Source organism: Microcaecilia unicolor, chromosome 4, assembly GCF_901765095.1.
Source record: "Microcaecilia unicolor chromosome 4, aMicUni1.1, whole genome shotgun sequence".
Taxonomy (NCBI): Eukaryota; Metazoa; Chordata; class Amphibia; order Gymnophiona; family Siphonopidae; genus Microcaecilia; species Microcaecilia unicolor.
In genome coordinates, this window is record NC_044034.1 from 164709633 (window position 1) to 164730368 (window position 20736).

Sequence of the window (20736 nt, forward strand, 5' to 3'; positions counted from 1 at the left end):
TTTTATCTTGCTGCACCATAAGCCTGGAATAGACTTCCTGAACCGGTACGTCAAGCTCCATCTCTGGCCGTCTTCAAATCTAAGCTAAAAGCCCACCTTTTTGATGCTGCTTTTAACTCCTAACCCTTATTCACTTGTTCAGAACCCTTATTTTATCATCCTCACTTTAATATTCCCTTATCTCTTGTTTGTTTGGCCTAATTAGATTGTAAGCTCTGTTGAGCAGGGACTGTCTCTTCATGTTCAAGTGTACAGCGCTGCGTATGTCTAGTAGCGCTTTAGAAATGATAAGTAGTAGTAGTATATAAAGGCTACTGTAGTCTGGCTACATAGGAGTAACACAAAGATCCCCATCATATATTGTTCCTTCTTACAGAACCTCTGCATTTCAAACTTTTTGTGGAGGCTTGGCAGTCTCCTGTTTCAGCTCCATTGGAACTAGAGGGCAGATCTGATACCATGGCCTTTCATTTGCAGGTACTCCGGGATCCCCCCCCCCCCCCATTTTAGCTCCTTTCACTAGTCATTTAACCCAATCATTTCAGCAACAGTCCTTTGCCCACAGCTATGCAATCACAGGTCCTAAATCCAGCCACTAGGTGTCACCATTATATGATAACAAGGACTCCCCCCAGGGCTGCGAACACTACCTCAAGGGTATCCCCTGTCTTACCTAAGCAGGGTAAAACTCAGGGCCCCCACATGACAATCGTTGGTTCTGCTGCTGAACCACTAGGCCAGCTCTGGAGTAAGAATTATGATGAAATGCGAGACACCACTGAATCTCTGGAGTGGCCTGCAAACATTCCTGCTTGTATTATTGGTTATTCTGAGATTCAGAATCCCAGCACAGGCAGTTTATATCAGAATGGTTAAAAACTCTTGTTAAAACGGAATAGAGACATTTACTGTACGTTGACTCAACTTGTTGTCATACATTTGTGCGCTGGCCTTTCAGTGTGTGTAATTAGAGCAAGAAGCAATTGAAAGACATCGCATAAAAGGAACTAGTGGTTTCCCCTTGACACAAAATGAAAAAAATAAAAAACCCTTCAAGGACAGTGTAGATATCGACAAAGGAAACATTGTGTTAGGATCATTTCTAACAAGAAGAAGTCATATTTGGCAAATCAGCAAATTGGAGCTATCTGTAATCTACATTTATATGCAAAATGATTCAGATCTAAGGGCTCTTCCTTCATCCCAGATCTGTTACAGATTACCATTACCTATCCTGCTTTCCTTCGTGTTGGAGAGATGCAGGATTAAAAGGGATTTCACTTTTTTATGTTTTATTGATGCATATATATTTTTATTGATGTACTATTTTATTATGATGCATTGTTTATCTACTGCACTACGAGGTCCTTTTACTATGCCGTGGTAAAAAGTGGCCTGCGGTTGTGTGGGCATATGTTTATGGCATACGCTGTGCCATTTTTTAACATGGCTGGGGAAAAAAGGCATTTTTTCACTGGGGCAGTAAATGGCCTTGCACTAAAATTAAAAGTAGCATGCGCGGTTATTTAATGCCTGAGCCTTACCATCACCCATTGGCCTAGCGGTAAGGGCTCACGTGCTACTCATGTGGTAATCAGGCAAAGCACGCCAATGTGACTGCGCTGCTGATTACTGCCGGGAACGCGTCCGTGGTAGAAAATTGTTTTCTACCATGGGAAACAGCGTGCGTCGATTTCAAAACTACCCCGCGCTAGCCCTGCAGTAGTACCAATTTGGCGTGCACTATCCGTGCGTTAGCCCTACCCCTTCTTAGTAAAAGGGCCCGTATTTTTCCTATGAGCCACTTTTTTTCAAGGATGGCAGTAGAGGGCGCTAACATTTAGGCATCAAGAATGCAAATAAATGATGAGAAGAATACCAGCATACACATGTGTACATATGTACATCGATTCAAATATTCCAGCTGTGTGCCTAAGTGCAACAGCTCCTAGTTTGAAGGTGGCCATGCGCATGGACAGGGGTTCACAGTTCTGTGCATAAAATATAGAATGCTATAATTTGTGTTTTTTTTGCAATCTAGGCATGAAATTTACACCAGTTCTGTAGCTCGTCTAAGCGGTTGTGCCTAAAATATAGGTGCTTATTTGCCCCGCTACTCTAGTGTTCTATAAAAGAAAATAGGCTAGTCAGTCTTGGCGGAACAGCAAATCTTAATAAACTATGATGCCCTTCTTGGATCCTAAAGATAGGCACATATTTACAAAAATTTCCCTCCACATGCTTAACGTAACAAAAAGCAATGGTTTATTTCCTGTTACGGGCTTTAGAAATGTTGAGTAACTTGATTCAATATCCATTATAAATACATCACTTTCTGGTAACCTTCTAGAAAGTTCACTAGATCAACCAAAGTCCTCTGTTCATCATCTGCATCTCTCTTTCTCTCAGGTATCTGTATGGTCGTCCTCCTGTCTGTTTCTTTTTTTTTTTTTCCTGAGGCAGTTCAGGTTTCAGATGGCTTTACAGTTGGTCTTATACCTGCTTAGGATGCCTGAAGACAGTGTGTCAATATTCATGATCTTTGAACTTGTTTAGCTTTTATTATTATATTTTTTATTACTACACATGTTTATTTATTTATTTATTTATTTATTGCATTTGTATCCCACATTTTCCCACGTCTTTGCAGGCTCAATGTGGCTTACAATATATCATGAATAGTGGAAGTAAGAAGAGAATAGACATTTGGTATAACAGAAGGATTTTGGGTTACATGATAATGATAAAGCGTGATAGTAATATAACAAGAATACGCTATAGGACATTCCTTAATACATGTGGGGGAGTTCGCATGTGTTGTTCTTTGTGGTATGTCTTGTCAAAGAGATGGGTCTTCAGTAGTTTGCGGAAGTTGGTTAGTTCATAGATCGTTTTTAGGTTGTGCGGCAGTCCGTTCCAGAATTGTGTGCTCATATAGGAAAAGGTTGATGCGTGCATTAGTTTGTATTTTATACCTTTACAGTTGGGCAAATGAAGATTGAGGAATGTGCGAGATGATTTTTTAGCATTCCTGGGTGGTAAGTCTATCAGGTCTGACATGTAGGCTGGGGCATCGCCATGAATGATTTTGTGAACTAGGGTACATATTTTGAACGTGATGCGTTCTTTGAGTGGGAACCAATGTAGCTTCTCTCGTAGGGGTTTAGCACTTTCATATTTTGATTTTCCGAATATGAGTCTAGCTGCAGTATTCTGGGCTTTCTGGAGTTTTTTGAGTATTTGCTCTTTGCATCCAGCGTAGAGTTCATTACAATAGTCTAGATGACTAAGTATCAATGATTGTACCAGGTTGCGGAAGATGGTCCTTGGGAAGAATGGCCTTATTCTTTTTAATTTCCACATTGAGTGGAACATCTTTTTGGTTGTGTTTTTCGCGTGACTCTCAAGTGTTAGGTGTCGATCAATGGTAACTCCAAGAATTTTTAGGGTGTCCGAAATTGGTAGATTCAGTTTTGGTGTGTTGATGGTGGTGAATTTATTCGTGTTGTGTTGGGAGGTGAGTATTAGACATTGGGTTTTTTCTGCATTAAGTTTTAGCTGAAATGCATCTGCCCATGAATGCATGATATGTAGACTTTGGTTGATGTCGTTGGAAATTTCCTTTAAATTTTGTTTGAATGGGATGTAGATCGTTACGTCATCAGCATATATGTATGGGTTGAGGTTTTGATTTGATAGTAGTTTGGCCAAGGGTATCATCATTAGGTTGAATAAGGTTGGTGAGAGGGGGGATCCCTGTGGAACTCCGCATTCAGGTGTCCATGTGGTTGATGTAATCGAATTTCATGCCACTTGGTATGATCATGTGGTTAGGAATTATAATTATGTTAATTATAATGAACTGCAAAGCAGTTCATTATTATGAAAAATGAATAAAGCAGCTTGTGTTAAACTTTATCACCACCTTCCTCTTACTCCCACCCCAGGAGCAAATTAAAGGAGATGGTGCTGTCACAAAAATTTCCTGTTCCCTGATCCAAATCAAAAAAGGTATCCCCCCCCCCTCCGCTTCTGCTAGGATCTCCCTAGTTGGTAGATGGGGGCTGGGGTGATCCAAAGTTGCTCATGCCCATTCACTCCTGTCTCTGGGCACCATCAATTTCAAAATGGTGGTGCTGTGCCTCATGCAGTGCATCATAGGGAGAAATTTCATTATTTGACCCCCCAGCCCAGTGCATCCCAGGATGCACTGTGTGGGGTGGGGCACCACTATTTTGCTGACGATGGAGCCCGGAGGCAGGAGAAAATGAGCATCACTCCTGCTTCGTGTGGGGTATGGGGTTGTGGGGCGAGACTTTGGGTCACAGGGGGTGGGAGGTCCCACTAGATTACCAGGGATATTTTTTGGGACTGGGGGTTAGAGGAAACTACTAGATTACCATGGAATTTGTGGGGGTGGGGGGGGAGGAGGGGAGAGGAGGCTGGGAGCCACCTGACCATAGGGTACTTTTTTAATATTAAGGCAGTGGTTCCCAAACCTGGTCCTGGAGGCACCCCAGTCAGTCAAATTTTCAGGATATCCACAAAGAATATTCCTGAGAGAGATCTGGATGCTGTGGAGGCAGTGAATGTAAATCTCTCTCATGAATATTCATGTTGGATATCCTGAAAACATGACTGGCTGGGGAACCACTGCATTAGGGGAAGGGGAGATCGGTCATGTGTGGGGCAAGCCGGGTGCTACTAGACATCAAGGATATATTTTGGGGAGGTGTCGGGTTGGGGTAAGGGATTGATGCATGCTGTGGCTTGCTTGTGTTTTTTAAAATGTTAACCCTTCCTGTCGGTGCCTGAGCCAATCACCACTTGCAGTAAAGATTCTAGTGTGAGCCTTTAATCATCGGCCCCACAGTGTATAAGGGCTGGGCTAGCCTAATTGATGGAGGAGTGCTATATAGGTTGATGTGACAGTGTTTGGGAACGCAAAGGTTGGTGTGTCTGGATGCAGAGGGATTGGGTATATTGATATAGTTAAGGATGTAGGGTGGGATATGATTGAATGCACAGTATTTGGAGGCTAATTTAATTATCCCATGGGAACATATGCACTGGGTGTTTTTCTTCATGCTTATAGGTGGGAGGTTTGCATCCAAAGACACTTGGTAATTAACAAAGGGTTTTTGTTTTCTTTCCAGTCAGAGGTTTCCTGGATTCCTAACAAACACTACTCAGGCATTTATGGGTTAATGAAATTGACGCTGACCAAAGCTCTGCCTGTTGACCTATCCAAGGTCATTGTCCTGGACACGGACATCACGTTTGCCACAGACATTGCTGAGCTTTGGGCCATTTTCCATAAATTCTCAGGTAGGAAAAGGAATGAGCCCAGAATCTTTAAAGCACCGGTTCCAAGTTTCCAAGTTTTATTTAGGATTTGATATACCAGCGGTTTACAACAATAAAATAATGCACAGCTCCTCACATTCATTCGGTCCAGCCTTTGCCTCAGCCTGTAGTGCTGGGTATCGTGGTTCAGAGACCTGGTTTTGGATCCCTTGTCTGCAACTGTTCAGACCTGGGTTCAGTGCTGAGGAGTGTGCAGCTGAGGGGCTGGAGGGAAAGTGAGTTCTGCAACCCAGTGGCGTAGCCAAAGGTGGGCACTGGCCCAACCACTTTGGACTCAGGCCCATTCAGCGTAGCCAGACTCAGTATTTTGGATGGGCCCAGAGGTAAATTAGATGGGCCCTTCCACACCCCTCCCCCCCTAAATATCTTCCCAGAGATATTTTTAAAAATACAGATTTTTTTCACCTACCCCACATCTCCCCTCCTCTTCTCCGTGGCGTCCTAGCATCTGTGATTTTGTCTCTGAACCCTGTCCCTCACTGCTTGCTCTGGCCCTGCAGGCTTCCATCTGCTGTGTGCCCATATCCTGCCCTCACTGACATCATTGCCTGCTTCCTGTCTGATGGGACGCGGCAGATGGAAGCCTGCAGGACCAGAGCATGCAGCGAGAATGAATTACTACAGGCGCCAAAGATGACTGTATGGTACACCGGGGAAGGGGAAGGTTCAGAGACAGAAGTGCAGGTGCCGGGATGCCGTGGAGGAAAGAGGGGAGAGAGCAGTGTGGTGCTGCTGCTAGGTGAGCCTGAGTCACAAATGGATGGGCCTGAGTCACTACAGCAGCGGTATAGCAGCGATGTGGCTGGTGGGGAACCCCAAGCCTTGCCAGCTGAAGACTCCCGGCATCTCTCCCTCCAGAAGATCAGGGTAGAGGGGGTCACATAATTCCACTTCCCTGCTCCCCCCCCCCCCCCCCAGTACCTTTAAATCCTTTAGTTCATCGCCAACAGTGAGCATCACACATTCTCCCTGCTCATGTTGGTCTGAGCCTTCCCTCTGACGCAACTTCCTGTTCAAAGGACCTGTAAGTTGCATCAGAGAGAAGGCTTGGAGCCGGCACAAGCAAGGAGAATGAGTTGCTGTTCACTGCTGGCAAAGACCTAAAGGATTTAAAGGTACCAGAGGGTCGGGGGAGTGGAGTTAAGTGACCCCCTGATCACCTGGGGAGGAGGGAGAGATGCCAGGCAGGGGGGCGGGGTTCTCATGCCTACCCACTTTGGGCTCAGACTCACCCAAAATTGGGTGTCTGGACCAATAAACCCCACTGAGGGTGTGATTGAGGAAGCTCTCCAGACCTTGAGGATCTTGCAAATCATTCAGGCATGTAATTTGGAAAAGGGGAGTGCAAAGCTAGTGTGATTAAAAGGGAGAACATTGCAAAGTAAATAGAAGCATCTCATCCGCCAGTCATTCCTAGGCACACTGCTGACTGTGGTGAATCCCCTGAGGCATGATTCATCTCAGTCATCACCAGCTGGAAAGTAGGTAAACAATGATATATGCATTTGAATACTTCTATCTTGGCAGAGATATATCCTTACTTTAAGCCTATGATGTGAAGTCTCTTTATTGACCAGGGGTCAACACGGTAACATAGAAACATAGTAAGTGACGGCAGATAAAGACCTGAATGGTCCATCCAGTCTGCCCAACAGTCACATTCATTATCAATTCAAGATTAAATCAACAATGAACATGATATTATGTACTTGATCATGGTCTTTCTTTGGTGTTTCTGGGATATAGATTCTAGAAGTCCGCCCGGTTCTGTTCTTATGTTTGAACTACTGGAGTTGCAGTCACAGCCCATTCCAGCCTATCCGAATCCGTCTTGTCATTTGCGGGACACAGACTGTAAAAGTCTGCCCAGCACTGTCCTCATGTTCCAAATTACTGGAGTTTCTGTCGAAGCTCTCTCCAGCCCATCCTACAACCAGATTGCTATATGCGGAACTCAGACCGTACAAGCCAGCCCAGCACCGGCCTTATTTGAAAGAGTTGCCACTTGACATGCAAACGCATATGCAGCCCTTTAAGTTTTGTTTTTTATACCATTCATTTTCTAGTTAGAGATCCTCTGTGTTCACCCCATGCCTTTTTGAATTCTGCCACCATTTTGGTTTTGTACACCACTTCCTTCGAGAGGGCATTCCAGGCATCAATCACCTTCTCCGTGAAAAGAATTTTCTGACATTAATCCCGAGTCTACCACCCCACAACCTCAATTCATGACCTCTAGTTTTACCATTTTCCCTTCTCTGGAAAATATTTGTTTCTATATTAATACCTTTCAAGTATTTAAACTCCCATGGGTAGATGCTCAAAATCTAATGCCAGCGCTAGAGGTAATTAGCACCAGTGTTAACGTGTGCTGAATGCTCAGAAGGCTCTAGCACAGGAAACAATATGCAAGCCAAAGATTAGCACAAATTGCATTTAAATGTAGGCAAACAGATGTAAATGAGGTCAATAGCTATTCCCTCCCAATGCTGGGAGACACAGCGCACAAAAAAAACCTGCCCGAATGCTGGAAATCTACTATCAGCTCCAAGGTTGCGTTGAGGAATTAGAAGAGAGGATTTCTCATTATTTTTATTTTCAAATCTGTCAGTTTTTATTTTGTTTGAGAGAGGAAAGAAGCCCATACAAGCCTCTGAATGCCAGTGGTGAGGAACAAATGTGTGGGAGTCCAGGCAAAAAGGAGAGTGGAAACACCTGTTTTCTGTGCTTAAGTATAAGCTTTTCAAGTAAAAAAAATAAATAAATTTAAAGCTTATATTTAAGGAGCAGAAAAACAGCACTGATGTGCCTGCAGTTCAGGGTTTAAATGGGCATGTGCACTAGAGCTTTGCTTACCACAAAACACTCGTGCGCATGAACCTGACACGTTCCTTCCCCTTGCACAATGCACATATAATTTGCATGCTGTTAATGTTGAGGGGGAAGTAATTTTTGTGTGCTGGCTCCACGGTATTTAGCAGCACTGTTCTCTAGAGCTCTAGAGTTCTAAGCATTGGCCCACCAGTCAGGCTAACTTTCTGGGTAGGCCCAGTGGCCTTGGTCAGGTTGTTAATTGCATTATGGGTACTGAATAGCAGTGTGTCATGCTGACAGTTTTCATCCTTCTTTCACAGATACACAGGCCATCGGGTTGGTGGAGAACCAAAGCGACTGGTACCTGGGAAACCTCTGGAAAAACCACAAGCCATGGCCTGCCCTTGGACGTGGGTTTAACACTGGTAATAATTGGCACCAATTTCCACTATCTTAGTCCATTCTGGGGTGGAGCTCTTTCATCTCTGTTTCAGTCCATGCAAGGATGTAGCCCTTCCTCCTCCACTGTCACAGTGCATGCTGGGATAGAAATTTTCCTCCTCCATTTTTGCACTGCATTCTGGCATAGAGCTGTTCCGCCTCCTTTCTTGCAGTGCATGCTGGGTTATATGTTTCCCCTTTGTAACTGGTCTTCCTCTTTGTGTACCCTGTTGCTTGATAGTGAGTGACAGGGATATATATAGCTCATATAATCCCACATTTCTTTCTATATCAGAGATGCCTTGTCTCACTCAAAAGGAGTGTGTCACACTCATTTGAAAGCTTTCTCGCTCTCACACTCATTAAGCCCTATTTCTCACTCATCAGTGCATTGATCCCAGTTGTGTGCTGGAAAATTTTTAACAACAGGCTCTCTTTCCGGGCATAGCCAGCCATACAATGTGGGGCAAGGGGGGGGGGAGCGAGGTGGATTGAGGGGTAATGCACTCCTCACTTTCCCCTCCGCCTCCCATGCGGGCATGCTAGGCATACTTTCGCTGGCAGGGATGCCGACTATCTTTCTCTTTTGATCTAGGCACAGGAAAAAAACAAGATTTTAAATGCTCCCAAGTTTCAACCTAATTCATGTTTAACGTAGGATATAAATGTCATAAATAACTTAAAATAAGTAAATAAATAGATAAAAACTCTGGATGTTGAGCACCTCATTCTTGATGCCTGTTTTAGTGGCTCTTTACCAGGAGAAAAAAACCTCTGCATGAATACAGCACGTGCTAGAGTGTCCCTATAACCAGCCCCTCCTCTAAATAACACACATTATGATTTATAACAAATTACTACTCTACCTATGGAAAGCTGGCATGTTTAAACACATAAGTGAGATTAAATAAAAATGCTACAAACATTAAAGAACAACAACATAGATGCAGCAGCTCAAAGGACTGTTTGCTTTGTTTGGGATGATGGCTGCACGGGGTAGGGGAAAGAGACAAACCTCCGAGGAATCTTAACAATGCATCTTCTGTTCTCAATCTAACCTCTTTGAGCTGTAGCCCTGTATGCGCTGTTGCTGGCTTCCTTTCTTCTCCCAGGCCGTTACTTCGGCGGCCTGAAGCAAGAACCATGAGTTGTGATCCTCATGCTTGCGGTGGCCAAAACAAAAAAACGGGGCCATAGCCCTGCGTGCGCCATTGCTGCCTTCCTTACTCCTCCCTCCCCTGGATGGATGTAACTTCCTGTTTTGGAGAGGGAGGAGGAAGGGGGCCGACAGCAATGCGCAGGGCTATGACCCCACGCATGGTTTCATGCTGTTTTTTGTTTTGCTGTGAGGGTCGGACTCGGAATGAAACATCCAGCCATAGGGCAGCTTGAGTTGAGGGTGCCAGGAAGGGATCTGAGCCACCCTAGCCCAAATTTTGGGAGCCGGTTGTTAAAGTTTAACAACCGGCTCCCAAAATTCTTTAATATATAACAAACGGCTCTGGCGATCAAGCTCCAGCACACCACTGATTGATCCTTATCACTATTTTCATGAGAGAGAAGCCTTAGAGAAGTAAACCAAGTGGTCCAACTAATAGGAAGAAATTTGAGCACACCTTCCTGCCTAGTGCTTCTCCTGACCCGGTCCCTTTTCCCATTACTGCAAGTACATGTGCTCTGAAATCGATGTACATATTTATCACTACTGAGTGGAAGACAGTTTTCAGCTCAAAACATTTAGCCAAATTGCTCCCCACTTTGTGTTCTTTCAGAAGCTCCAAAGAAAAGCCAGTAACATTTAATGCTTCCTTGATTCATTTGCAAAGCAACACTACACTTAAATAATTCTAGATTTACACCCCGGATGTACCATCTGAAAAATCTCACTCCTTAGCATAGTAAATCTCACTTTTTGGGATGGTTCACCCTTCACATCTCTGTCGTATAGTGACTGGCAGAAATGTGATAGACATTACTGACCTCTTCCTATCACCACAGAGTGGACAGAGCCCTCACCATCCTCTTGCAGAACATGGACTGTGTAGGGCACCTGGGACATCTCTTCTGAGTAATTGTTGTTATTAAAGGGGGGGGGGGGAGTATTTATCTGTCCCTTTATGATCTTTTCCTCCCTAGGAGTGATCCTGTTGCTGCTGGAGAAGTTACGTAATATTGGCTGGGAGGAGATGTGGCGTCTGACAGCTGAGCGTGAACTAATGAATATGTTCTCCACATCCTTAGCTGACCAGGTACGTGTTAACTCATCATGCAGTGAAAGGTGGCACTGCCCATTACCTACCCTGGCAAATGAGTCCAAGTGAAAGGTAGAAGTGATTAGATACGTCCAGTGAGCAAGCATGTGTCACACTAGTCGTATCATGTTAGTGCTTTTCCCTCTCATGTACACACCAGAGGCGTATCTGGACTTCGGCGGGAGGGGGGCCAGAGCCAGAGTGAGGGGGCACATTTTAGCCCCCCCTGCCATTGCCGGAACCCCCCCCACCAACTTTGACCCCCCCTCCCGCCGACGACCCTCTCCACCCCCCCCTCTCGCTGCCAACCCTCCCCCGCCGCCGTCGCCTACCTTTGCTGGCGGGGGACCCCAACCCCCACCAGCTGAGGTCCTTCCGTTACAAAGCTGGCGGGGGACCCCAACCCCTGCCAGCCGAGGTCCTCTCTTCTTCCGTTGCAAAGCTGGCGGGGGACCCCAACCCCCGCCAGCCGAAGTCCTCTCTTCCGTTGCAGCAAAGCTTCCTTCAGTTTCAAATTCTGCACGTTGTACATGCAGGACGTCAGACTCAGAACAGGAAGCTTTGCTGCAACGGAAGAGAGGACCTCGGCTGGCGGGGGTTGGGGTCCCCCGCCAGCTTTGCAATGGAAGGACCTCGGCTGGTGGGGGTTGGGGTCCCCCCATCAGCAAAGATAGGCGACGGCAGGTTGGCGGCGGGAGGGGGGTGGACAGGGTCATTGGCAGGGAGGTCCAGGGCCAAATCTACGGGGGCCCAGGCCCCCATGGCCCCATGCAGATACGCCCCTGGTATACACAAAGAAGTGAGAGCCCTGCACCAGGGGCGTAGCTATGTGGGGCCACAGGGGCATGGGCCCCCGTAGATTTGGCCCTGGCCCACCCACCGCCAACTCCTTCGACCCCCCCTCCCGCTGCCAACCCTCACCTGCCGCCACTGCTGTCGGGTACCTTTGCTGGCGGGGGTCCCCAAGCCCCGCCAGCCGAAGTCCTCTTCTTCGGTGCAGCCGCATTGCTCATCTGCAAGGGCAGGCTTCTGTTTCTGTGAGTCTGACGTCCTGCCGCCGTCGGGTACCTTTGATTTGGCCCTGGCCCACCCACCGCCAACTCCTTCGACCCCCCTCCCGCTGCCAGCCCTCACCCGCCGCCACTGCTGTTGGGTACCTTTGCTGGCGGGGGTCCCCAAGCCCCGCCAGCCGAAGTCCTCTTCTTCGGTGCGGCCGCATTGCTCATCTGCAAGGGCAGGCTTCTGTTTCTGTGAGTCTGACGTCCTGCCGCTGTCGGGTACCTTTGATTTGGCCCTGGCCCACCCACCGCCAACTCCTTCGACCCCCCTCCCGCTGCCAGCCCTCACCCGCCGCCACTGCTGTCGGGTACCTTTGCTGGCGGGGGTCCCCAAGCCCCGCCAGCCGAAGTCCTCTTCTCCGGCGCGGCCGCGTTGTTCATCTGCAGGGGCAGGCTTCTGTTTCTGTGAGTCTGATGTCCTGCACGTACTAACAGAAACAGAAGCCTGCCCTTGCAGATCAGCAACGCGGGCGCACCGGAGAAGAGGACTTTGGCTGGCGGGTGTTGGGGACCCCCGCCAGCAAAGGTACCTGATGGCGGGGGAGGGTTGGCGGCGGGGGGTGGGGAAGAGAGGGTTGAAGGGGTTGGCACCGGGGGGGGGGGGGGGGTCAAAGGTGGTGGTGGTGGTGGTGGGGGGGGGGGGGTCGGCAGCGCCGGTGTGGGCTAAAATGTGCCCCCTGCACCTCGGGCTCTGGACCACCTCCCGCCGAAGTCTGGCTATGCCCCTACCATGCACTGTCACTAGTCACACTCAGAATACTGGATTCATGAGTAGGAGTTCTGCTAAAGCTGTTCTCAGAGCCCTTCGGCTATTTAGTGCCATGCAAATCTTTCTCTGAAAACCTTATCCTGGTCACTGTGAGATCCTCTACCTTTCCCTAACTCAGTCACTAAACATCTTAATCCATTTGTTCATTGTTAGCTCGATTATTGAAATTCACTCTATACCCGTCTCAGAGCTAGTGATGTTCATCGCTTACAGAGAGTCCAAAATACCGCCATTAAACTCATCATAGGTTCAAAGAAATTTGATCATGTCAGTCCTGAAGGTAGGCCATTGGCTATCTCTGCCCCATCAGATAATTTACAAAATCACATTGTTAAAATTCACTGTTAGGGTGAACCTCCATACCTTTACTGACTCCTTATTCGAGCCAGAAGACTCTTAGTACCATCATTTCATGAAATCTTCCACGAACATATAAGAAAAGCAATCTTTCTGTCCAAGGCCCAGAACATTGGAGTAAATTACCACAGCCCCTCCGCCACCAACCATCTCTCCAGCATTTTAAAACCAAGTTTTTTTTTGTTACATTTGTACCCCGCGCTTTCCCACTCATGGCAGGCTCAATGCGGCTTACATGGGACGGTTAAGTGACTTGCCCAGAATCACAAGGAGCTGCCTGTGCCTGAAGTGGGAATTGAACTCAGGACTAAAGTCCACCACCCTAACCACTAGGCCACTCCTCCAAACAGTCCTCTTCTTAGATGCCTATACATAACTCCTGAGTTTCACCTTCCCTGTTAAACTTATCCACATGAAGTGACCCTGGCAGACCTTACCTAATGTATTATCCTCTCTGTATCCTATCAATATTGTAGTTCCACCCCCCCCCCCCTCTACCCTCGCAGTCATGTCTTGTCTGTCCCCTTCCCCTCCCTTGAAATTTTAGATTATAAGCTGCCTAGATACATTGCTTGATGGGTGGGATAGAAAGCCTAGAAAGCCCAGAATAAACTTGAAAACTGGTTACAAATGCAGTTTATTTCCCCCCCCCCAGGATATCTTTAATGCAGTAATCAAGCAGACGCCAGCGCTGGTCTTCCAGCTCCCCTGCTATTGGAATGTACAGCTCTCTGACCATACACTTTCAGAGCAGTGTTACAGTGACATGTCTGATCTCAAGGTGAGGAATAACAGCCCCATATACAGCCCTATTCCTGTTATTGACATTTACATATAGTAACATAGTAAATGACGGCAGATAAAGACTTGTACGGTCCATCCAGTCTGCCCAACAAGATAAACTCATTTTACTTGGTATGTGATACTTTATATGTATACACGAGTTTGATTTGGCCTTGCCTTTCTCAGGGAACAGACCGTAGAAGTCTGCCCAGTAGTGTTCTTATACTAAGTTCTGAAGCTAACACGATCAGGGTGTAGACCGTAGAAGTCTGCCCAGCTCCCGTTTTGTTTCCAATTACTGGCATCGCCACCTGATCTCTGCTAAGATTCCACGGAACCATTCCGTCCCCACATCTCAGTTCTGCCATGCTGCATTCTCTGTTATTTCAGTTAAGGTGTAGCACAGGGCATGGATCTCCTCTCTAAATTTCTTTCTTCTCAGGTGATTCACTGGAACTCTCCTAAGAAGCTGCGCGTGAAAAACAAGCACGTGGAACTCTTCCGTAACCTTTATCTGACCTTTTTGGAGTACGATGGTAACTTACTGCGCCGAGAGCTGTTTGGATGTCCAAGCCAGCCCAGGCCACAGAGTGAAAAGGTGAGAGAGGTGCTGGGAGGCAGAAGAGGGGGACAGAAGGGTGGGGTTTGCACAGCAGAAATAGATAGGGGTCTCCTTCATAATTTAATGTTTAATTCCAGCATTTCTATCCCGCTTAACCTCCAAGTTCAATTATGAATTAATATCAAAATACAGGAAAGAACAGCCACATTTTCAAGGCTCTCTGAAACGACATGCAGTGATTTAGGGGTCCTTTTACTAAGTCGAGTAAGCGTCTACACACGCCCAACACGCTCCAAAATGGAGTCACCGCCCGACTACTGTGTGGCTGTTGCTGTAATTTCATTTTTGGCGCACGTCCGATACACACGTCTGAAAAATATTTTTTTATTTTTGGGTGCGCGTAATGGACGCACACCAAGTGGCATTTGGCGTGTGTAGGTCATTACCGCCCGGTTACTGCATGATTCTTTACTGCTAGGTCAATGGCTGGCGGTAAGTTCTCAGACTCAAAATGGACACGTGGCAATTTTGATTTTGACGCATGTCCATTTTTGGCAGAAAAAAGGGCCTTTTTTACAGGTGCGCTGAAAAATGATTCTGCGTGCGCCCAAAACCCGCGCCTACACTACCGCAGGCCATTTTTCAGCGCCCCTTTGTAAAAGGACCCCTTAGTTTCCTAATACATGAAGGCAGACTATTTCAGAGCTCAGGAGCTTTCCCAAATAAAGTTCTATTCACAAAATTGACGAGAAGGCAATACCAAGGATAATTCTTGTGACAATCTTAAACAGTGAGACATTACATAGCCAGATCTTAAAAACAAATAATAGCACTTTAAACTCAATTCTGGCTCATACGGGTAACCAGTGCAATTCATGTAACAGTGGAGATACATGATCATATTTTCTTCCACCTAAAATCAATTTAGTTGATACATTTTGAAAGGCTTGTAATCCTTGCATTTGTTTAACTGGAAGACCCAATAAAAAGGAGATACAATAATGCAATAAGGAAAGAATTGATGCATGGATAACAAATTGTAAGTGATATTTATCCAGGAAATATTTAACCATCACAATCTCAATTTGCAATAAACCTTTAGAATTATTACTTGCCTGTCAATCACAGAAGTTATTTTACATAGGGGGCATTTTCAATATGACATCTAAGTCCTACTTTGAACGTTTTGCAAAAAACAGCCAAAATCTGAATAGAAAAGAAGGTCATTTTCAAAAAAGAAAAACGTCTATTTTTTTAAATACGGTTTTGAACAAGGTTTTGTGATTTGGACATTTTGTTTTTTGGTCCATTTTGAAAAAAAAGACATCCAAGTGTAAAACGCATAAAATCAAGCCATTGGGATGTAGGAGGAGCCTGCATTTTTAGTAGCCTGGCCCCCCAGACATCCCAGGAAAGCAATAGGGCACCCTAAGGGGCACTGCAGTGGACTTCATAAAATGCTCCCAGATACACAACTCACCATTGTTGCCTTATTTTGTCTGCTGAGCCCCCCCCCCTCCAAAATCCCAGCTAAGACCCACTACCCGCAACTGTACACCACTACCATAGCCCTTACGGGTGAAGGGGGCACCTATATGTGGGTACAGTGGGTTTCTTGTGAGTTTTGGAGGGCTCACAGTTTCCTCCACAAGTGTAACAGGTAGGGGGAGGTATGGGCCTGGGCCCACCTGTCTGCAGTGCACTGCATCCATCACTAAACTACTCTAGAGACCTCCATACTGTTCTAATGGACCTGAGTATAACATCTGAGGCTGACAAGTAATGTTTTAATCACATTTTTTGGGGGTGGGAGGGGGGTTAATTACTACTGGGGGAGTAAGGGGAGGTCTCCCCTGATTCCCTCCAGTGGTCATCTGGTCATTTAGGGCACCTTTTTGTGCCTTATTCATTATAAAAGCAGATCTAGTTGAAAACGTCTTAGTTTTAGTCAGGGCCACTGGGCCCCCGCCGCCCCCCCCCCTCGGTCATTGTCGCCGCCCCCCTCGGTCCACCACCGGGCCGGGCCCCCCTGAATTCAAATCATAGTGCCTCACCTCAAGCACGCTCCTTGTGATAGAAGCGCAGCAGTGGCAGTCTGCAGATCGCCTCCCTTCGGGCCTTCCCTCCCTGTGTCCCGCCCTCGTCTGACGTAACTTGCGTGAGGATGGGATACAGGGAGGGAAGGCCTGAAGGGAGGCGATCTGCAGACTGCCGCTGCTGTGCTTCTTTCACATGGAGCGAGGTCGAGGTGAGGCGCTATGATTTGAATTCAGGGGGGCCCGGCCCGGTGGTGGACGGAGGGGGGCGGGTGGAGGGGACTGTGGCGCTGGGCCCCCCTTGGAGGCCTGGACCCGGGGAATTTTGTCCCCCCTGCACCCCCCCCCCTCTCGGCGGCCCTGGTTTTAGTCCTGGAATGGTTTTATTTTGTTCCATTATAAACTGAAAAATGTCCAAGTGTTAGGAACACCCAGATCCCGCCCCGCCCTTAGCACACCCCTGAAACACCCCCTTGTGATTTGAATGCACTTCTAAAAATTGGTTTTGAAAATACCAGTTTGGACATTTTTATGAGAAAAACGTCCAAATGCAGATTGCCACTTTTTCTCTTTTGAAAATGAGCTCCACAGTCATATAATACCTCCTAGAAAATTATCCTGTGCGTTTTTGTGTTTGGTTCTGGGGCAGAGTCTGGGTGGAGCTTGGGCAGACTCACAGAAAAGAGTGGCACCATGATCAAGTGCTCTTCTGGTTCAATGCGTTGTGGAAGAATTCACAACGCATTCCATTTGTAACTTATATTCCGCTATATCTTTAGTCTTTCTCCACAATCTTTCAACTCTTCTAGACATTAAGCATAAATGCAGGACTGCAGATTTTTGACCTATAAAAGATATTGGGATCCAATAAGTTGCAACAACAATCAATCACTTTGCAATTGGTGACATATTAGTTTAATTTAATTTGTGCATTTATAATCCACTTAACCAACAAGTTCTAAGTAGAGTACAGTCAACAGTGAATCAGCATTTAACTGTTTACTAGGACAAGGGGGCACGCAATGAAGCTACAAAGTAGTCAATTTAAAATGAATCAGAGAAAATATTTCTTCATTCAACGTGTAATTAAACTCTGGAATTCGTTACCAGAAAATGTAGTAAAAGCAGTTAGCTTAGCGGGGTTTAAAAAAAGGTTTGGGTGGCTTCCTAAAGGAAAAGTCCATAGACCGTTATTAAAATGGACTTGGAGAATTTCACTGCTTATTTCTAGAATAAGCAGCCTAAAATGTATTGTACTGTTTTGGGATCTTGCCAGGTACTTGAGACCTGGATTGGCCACGGTTGGAAATGCTGGGCTTGATGGACTTTCGGTCTGTCCCAGTATGGCAATACATATGTACTTATGTTATCAGTTATACGGAGAACCTTCCTTGTATAGAGGACATTATTACATAATCAAGGAATAAGATGGGGAATATATCAGTAGTTAAAATGTTCTAAGTTGTATGCTAGGTCATGATAGAGATAGAAAGTACCAAACAAAGTTGAGCAGCTTAGCTTAAGGCTTATGTTAGTCAGTATGTGTGTTTACATGATTAAGGGCTAAAGCAAGGTGATGTTGAGATGGAAGATCTGTGGAATGGTTCTGCCGTATCATCGTTGTCCATGGTATGTTTTACCCACAATTCTGCAAGGCTTAAGCTAGTAAAGACACGTGGAGGGGCATTTTCGAAAGGGACGTCCAAGTTTTGATGAGGATGTCCTCGCAAAACATCCCCATCCAGGGGCGGCGAAACCCGTATTTTTGAAACAAGATGGAAGTCCATCTTTCATTTCGATAATATGGTCAGGGATGTCCAAATCCTGAAATTTGGTCGTTCTTAGAGATGGTCGTCCCTAGACTTGGTCGTTTCTGATTTTCGGTGATAATCGAAACCAAGGACATCCATCTTAGAAACGACCAAATGCAAGCCATTTGGTCGTGGGAGGAGCCAGCATTTCTAGTGCACTGGTCCCCCTGACATGCCAGGACACCAACTGGGCACCCTAGGGGGCACTGCAGTGGACTTCATAAATTGCTCCCAGGTACATAGCTCCCTTACCTTGTGTGCTGAACCTCCCCCCCCCCCCCCCAAAAAACAAATGCCCCTAACACCCACTACCCACAACTGTACACCACTACCATAGCCCTTACAGGTGAAGGGGGCACCTAGATGTGGGTATAGTGGGTTTGTGGTGGGTTTTGGAGGGCTCGCTGTTTCCTCCACAAACGTAACAGGTGGGGGAAGGGGGATTGGCCTGGGCCTGCCTGCTTGAAGTGCACTGCACCCACTAAAACTGCTCCAGGGACCTGCATACTGCTGTGATGGACCTGAGTATGACATCTGAGGCTGGCAATCAATGTTTTTAAAGATGGTTTTTGAGGGTGGGAGGGGGTTAGTGACCACTGGGGGAATAAGGGGAAGTCATCCCTGATTCCCTCCAGTGGTCATGTGGTCATTTCGGGCACCTTTTTGTGCCTTGGTCGTAAGAAAAACACGACCAGGTAAAGTCGTCCAAGTGTTTGTCAGGGACGTCCTTGTTTCTTTTGATTATGGGTTGAGGACGTCCTAGTGTTAGGCACACCCAAGTCCTGCCTTTGTTACGCCTCCGATACGTCCCCTTGAACTTTGTCCATCCCTGCGATGGAAAGCAGTTGGGGACGTCCAAAATCGACTTTCGATTATACCGATTTGGACGTCCCTGTGAGAAGGACGCCCATCTTCCGATTTATGTCGGAAGATGGGCGTCCTTCTCTTTCGAAAATGAGCCTAAAAGGGTCAGCTTTTTGCCTGTCAATCTAGGCACCTTTTTATAAAGGTCCAGCTCTTTGTCTTTTGAGAGAGGCAGGCAGTTGCGTGTCTGTGTAGAGATGCTGTACTTCCTCCAGTTTGCTCTGCTTATGTATCTTGTTGTCTCTCAGCTACAGAAGGCCCTGGAAGAGCTGGATGAAGACGATCAGTGCTATGACTTTCGGAGAGAGCGGATGATGGTACACCGGGTCCATCTGTTCTTTTTACTGCACGAGACGTTAATCCCTAGTGCAGAAGAGGCTGATGTTACACTTGTGGCCCAGCTGTCCATGGACAGGTCTGTTCAAGTACCCTCAGGATTCAAATGTTACGTACAGGCAGATTCAGCATCCATAGGAGAGCAATAACAAAGCATGTAATAGTCCAGGACTCAGGTGCACTAGTAGAGCTGTGAATGAGGGTCTCACTCTGAAAAGCAGGGGCTGCTACAGAGAACTGAAGTGCACTGATAGAACGTGTGGGGATCTCAGTACTAGAATAACATAGCATATTGTAGGACAAGGCTGAGACACGTTATCAGGGCTGTGTGGAGGGTCTCAGAACTGGAACAGCAGGGTATTGAAGAGCAGGAGTGACATGCATTTGTAGAGCTGTGTGAGGGGGCTCTCAGTAGTGAAGTAGAAGGGGTGTACAGGGCAAGATAGAGATGCATTGGTATAAGGATGAATGTGTTGGAGAGGGGGTCACATTACTACACTATTAAGGTGATGGGGTGTTGCAGAGTATGACTGAGCTGCATTGGCAGAGCTGTGTGCAAGAAATATTAGAAATATCTAGTCTCTTCGTTTTAAACATTTTGTTGCATAGGGTGCTGGAGATGTAGATGACCAGAACGTTGGGGTAGTGCCTTCCACTGTGGGTAGTTGGGAAACCAGTAGAAGTGGAGTGGATTCTCTCTCTTTGGGTGGTTGGAAGGTCAGCTGAGTGGGAGATGATGGCTCAGTTCCTATAGCTGACTGGAAGGACAGTGGAAGAAGGCTCTAAGGCTAGTTTCTCTGCTTTTGCAGGTTACAGATGTTGGAAATGATCTGCAAACATTGGGAGGGGCCCATGAGTCTAGCTCTGTACATGTCGGATGCAGAGGCCCAGCAATTTCTGCATTACGCACAGGCCTCAGAGCTTCTGAAGAACCGAACAAATATTGGGTATCACATCGTGTACCGTGAGGGGCAGTTCTACCCTGTGAACCTGCTGCGTAACATAGCTCTGAAGAATGCTCTCACTCCTTATGTCTTCCTGACGGACATTGACTTCTTGCCCATGTACGGTCTCTATAACTACCTCAGGTGCGTCCCGCTGCTCTGCACTGTTGCTGGATCGAGAAAGCAGCAGTGATAGAGGCAGGGCCACCCCTGTGAGAAAGGGAGCCAGCATACAGTACCATTTTTGTCAGATCAATTAGAAAGTAATCTTGGAGGTCATCATGAGAAAAGCTGATGTGGTTGTGAGTTCAGCTACAAGAATTCCTGAACAGGGTGGATGGA

At 46.5% G+C, this 20736-nt stretch overlaps 1 protein-coding gene across 7 annotated transcripts in view; it reads left to right on the top strand.

The window, feature by feature from the left end:
* Positions 1-20736, top strand: part of LARGE2 (LARGE xylosyl- and glucuronyltransferase 2) — a 76105-nt gene that overhangs the window by 43142 nt on the left and 12227 nt on the right. For 6 of the 7 annotated variants that reach the window (XM_030200840.1, XM_030200842.1, XM_030200838.1 and 3 more), the window contains 7 exons: positions 5157-5328; positions 8502-8606; positions 10759-10871; positions 13714-13839; positions 14284-14439; positions 19363-19529; positions 20260-20538. In XM_030200840.1, coding sequence (XP_030056700.1) covers positions 5157-5328; positions 8502-8606; positions 10759-10871; positions 13714-13839; positions 14284-14439; positions 19363-19529; positions 20260-20538 — 1118 coding nt within the window. The remainder of the gene's footprint in view (positions 1-5156; positions 5329-8501; positions 8607-10758; positions 10872-13713; positions 13840-14283; positions 14440-19362; positions 19530-20259; positions 20539-20736) is intronic. The other variant, XM_030200844.1, reaches the window with a different exon arrangement.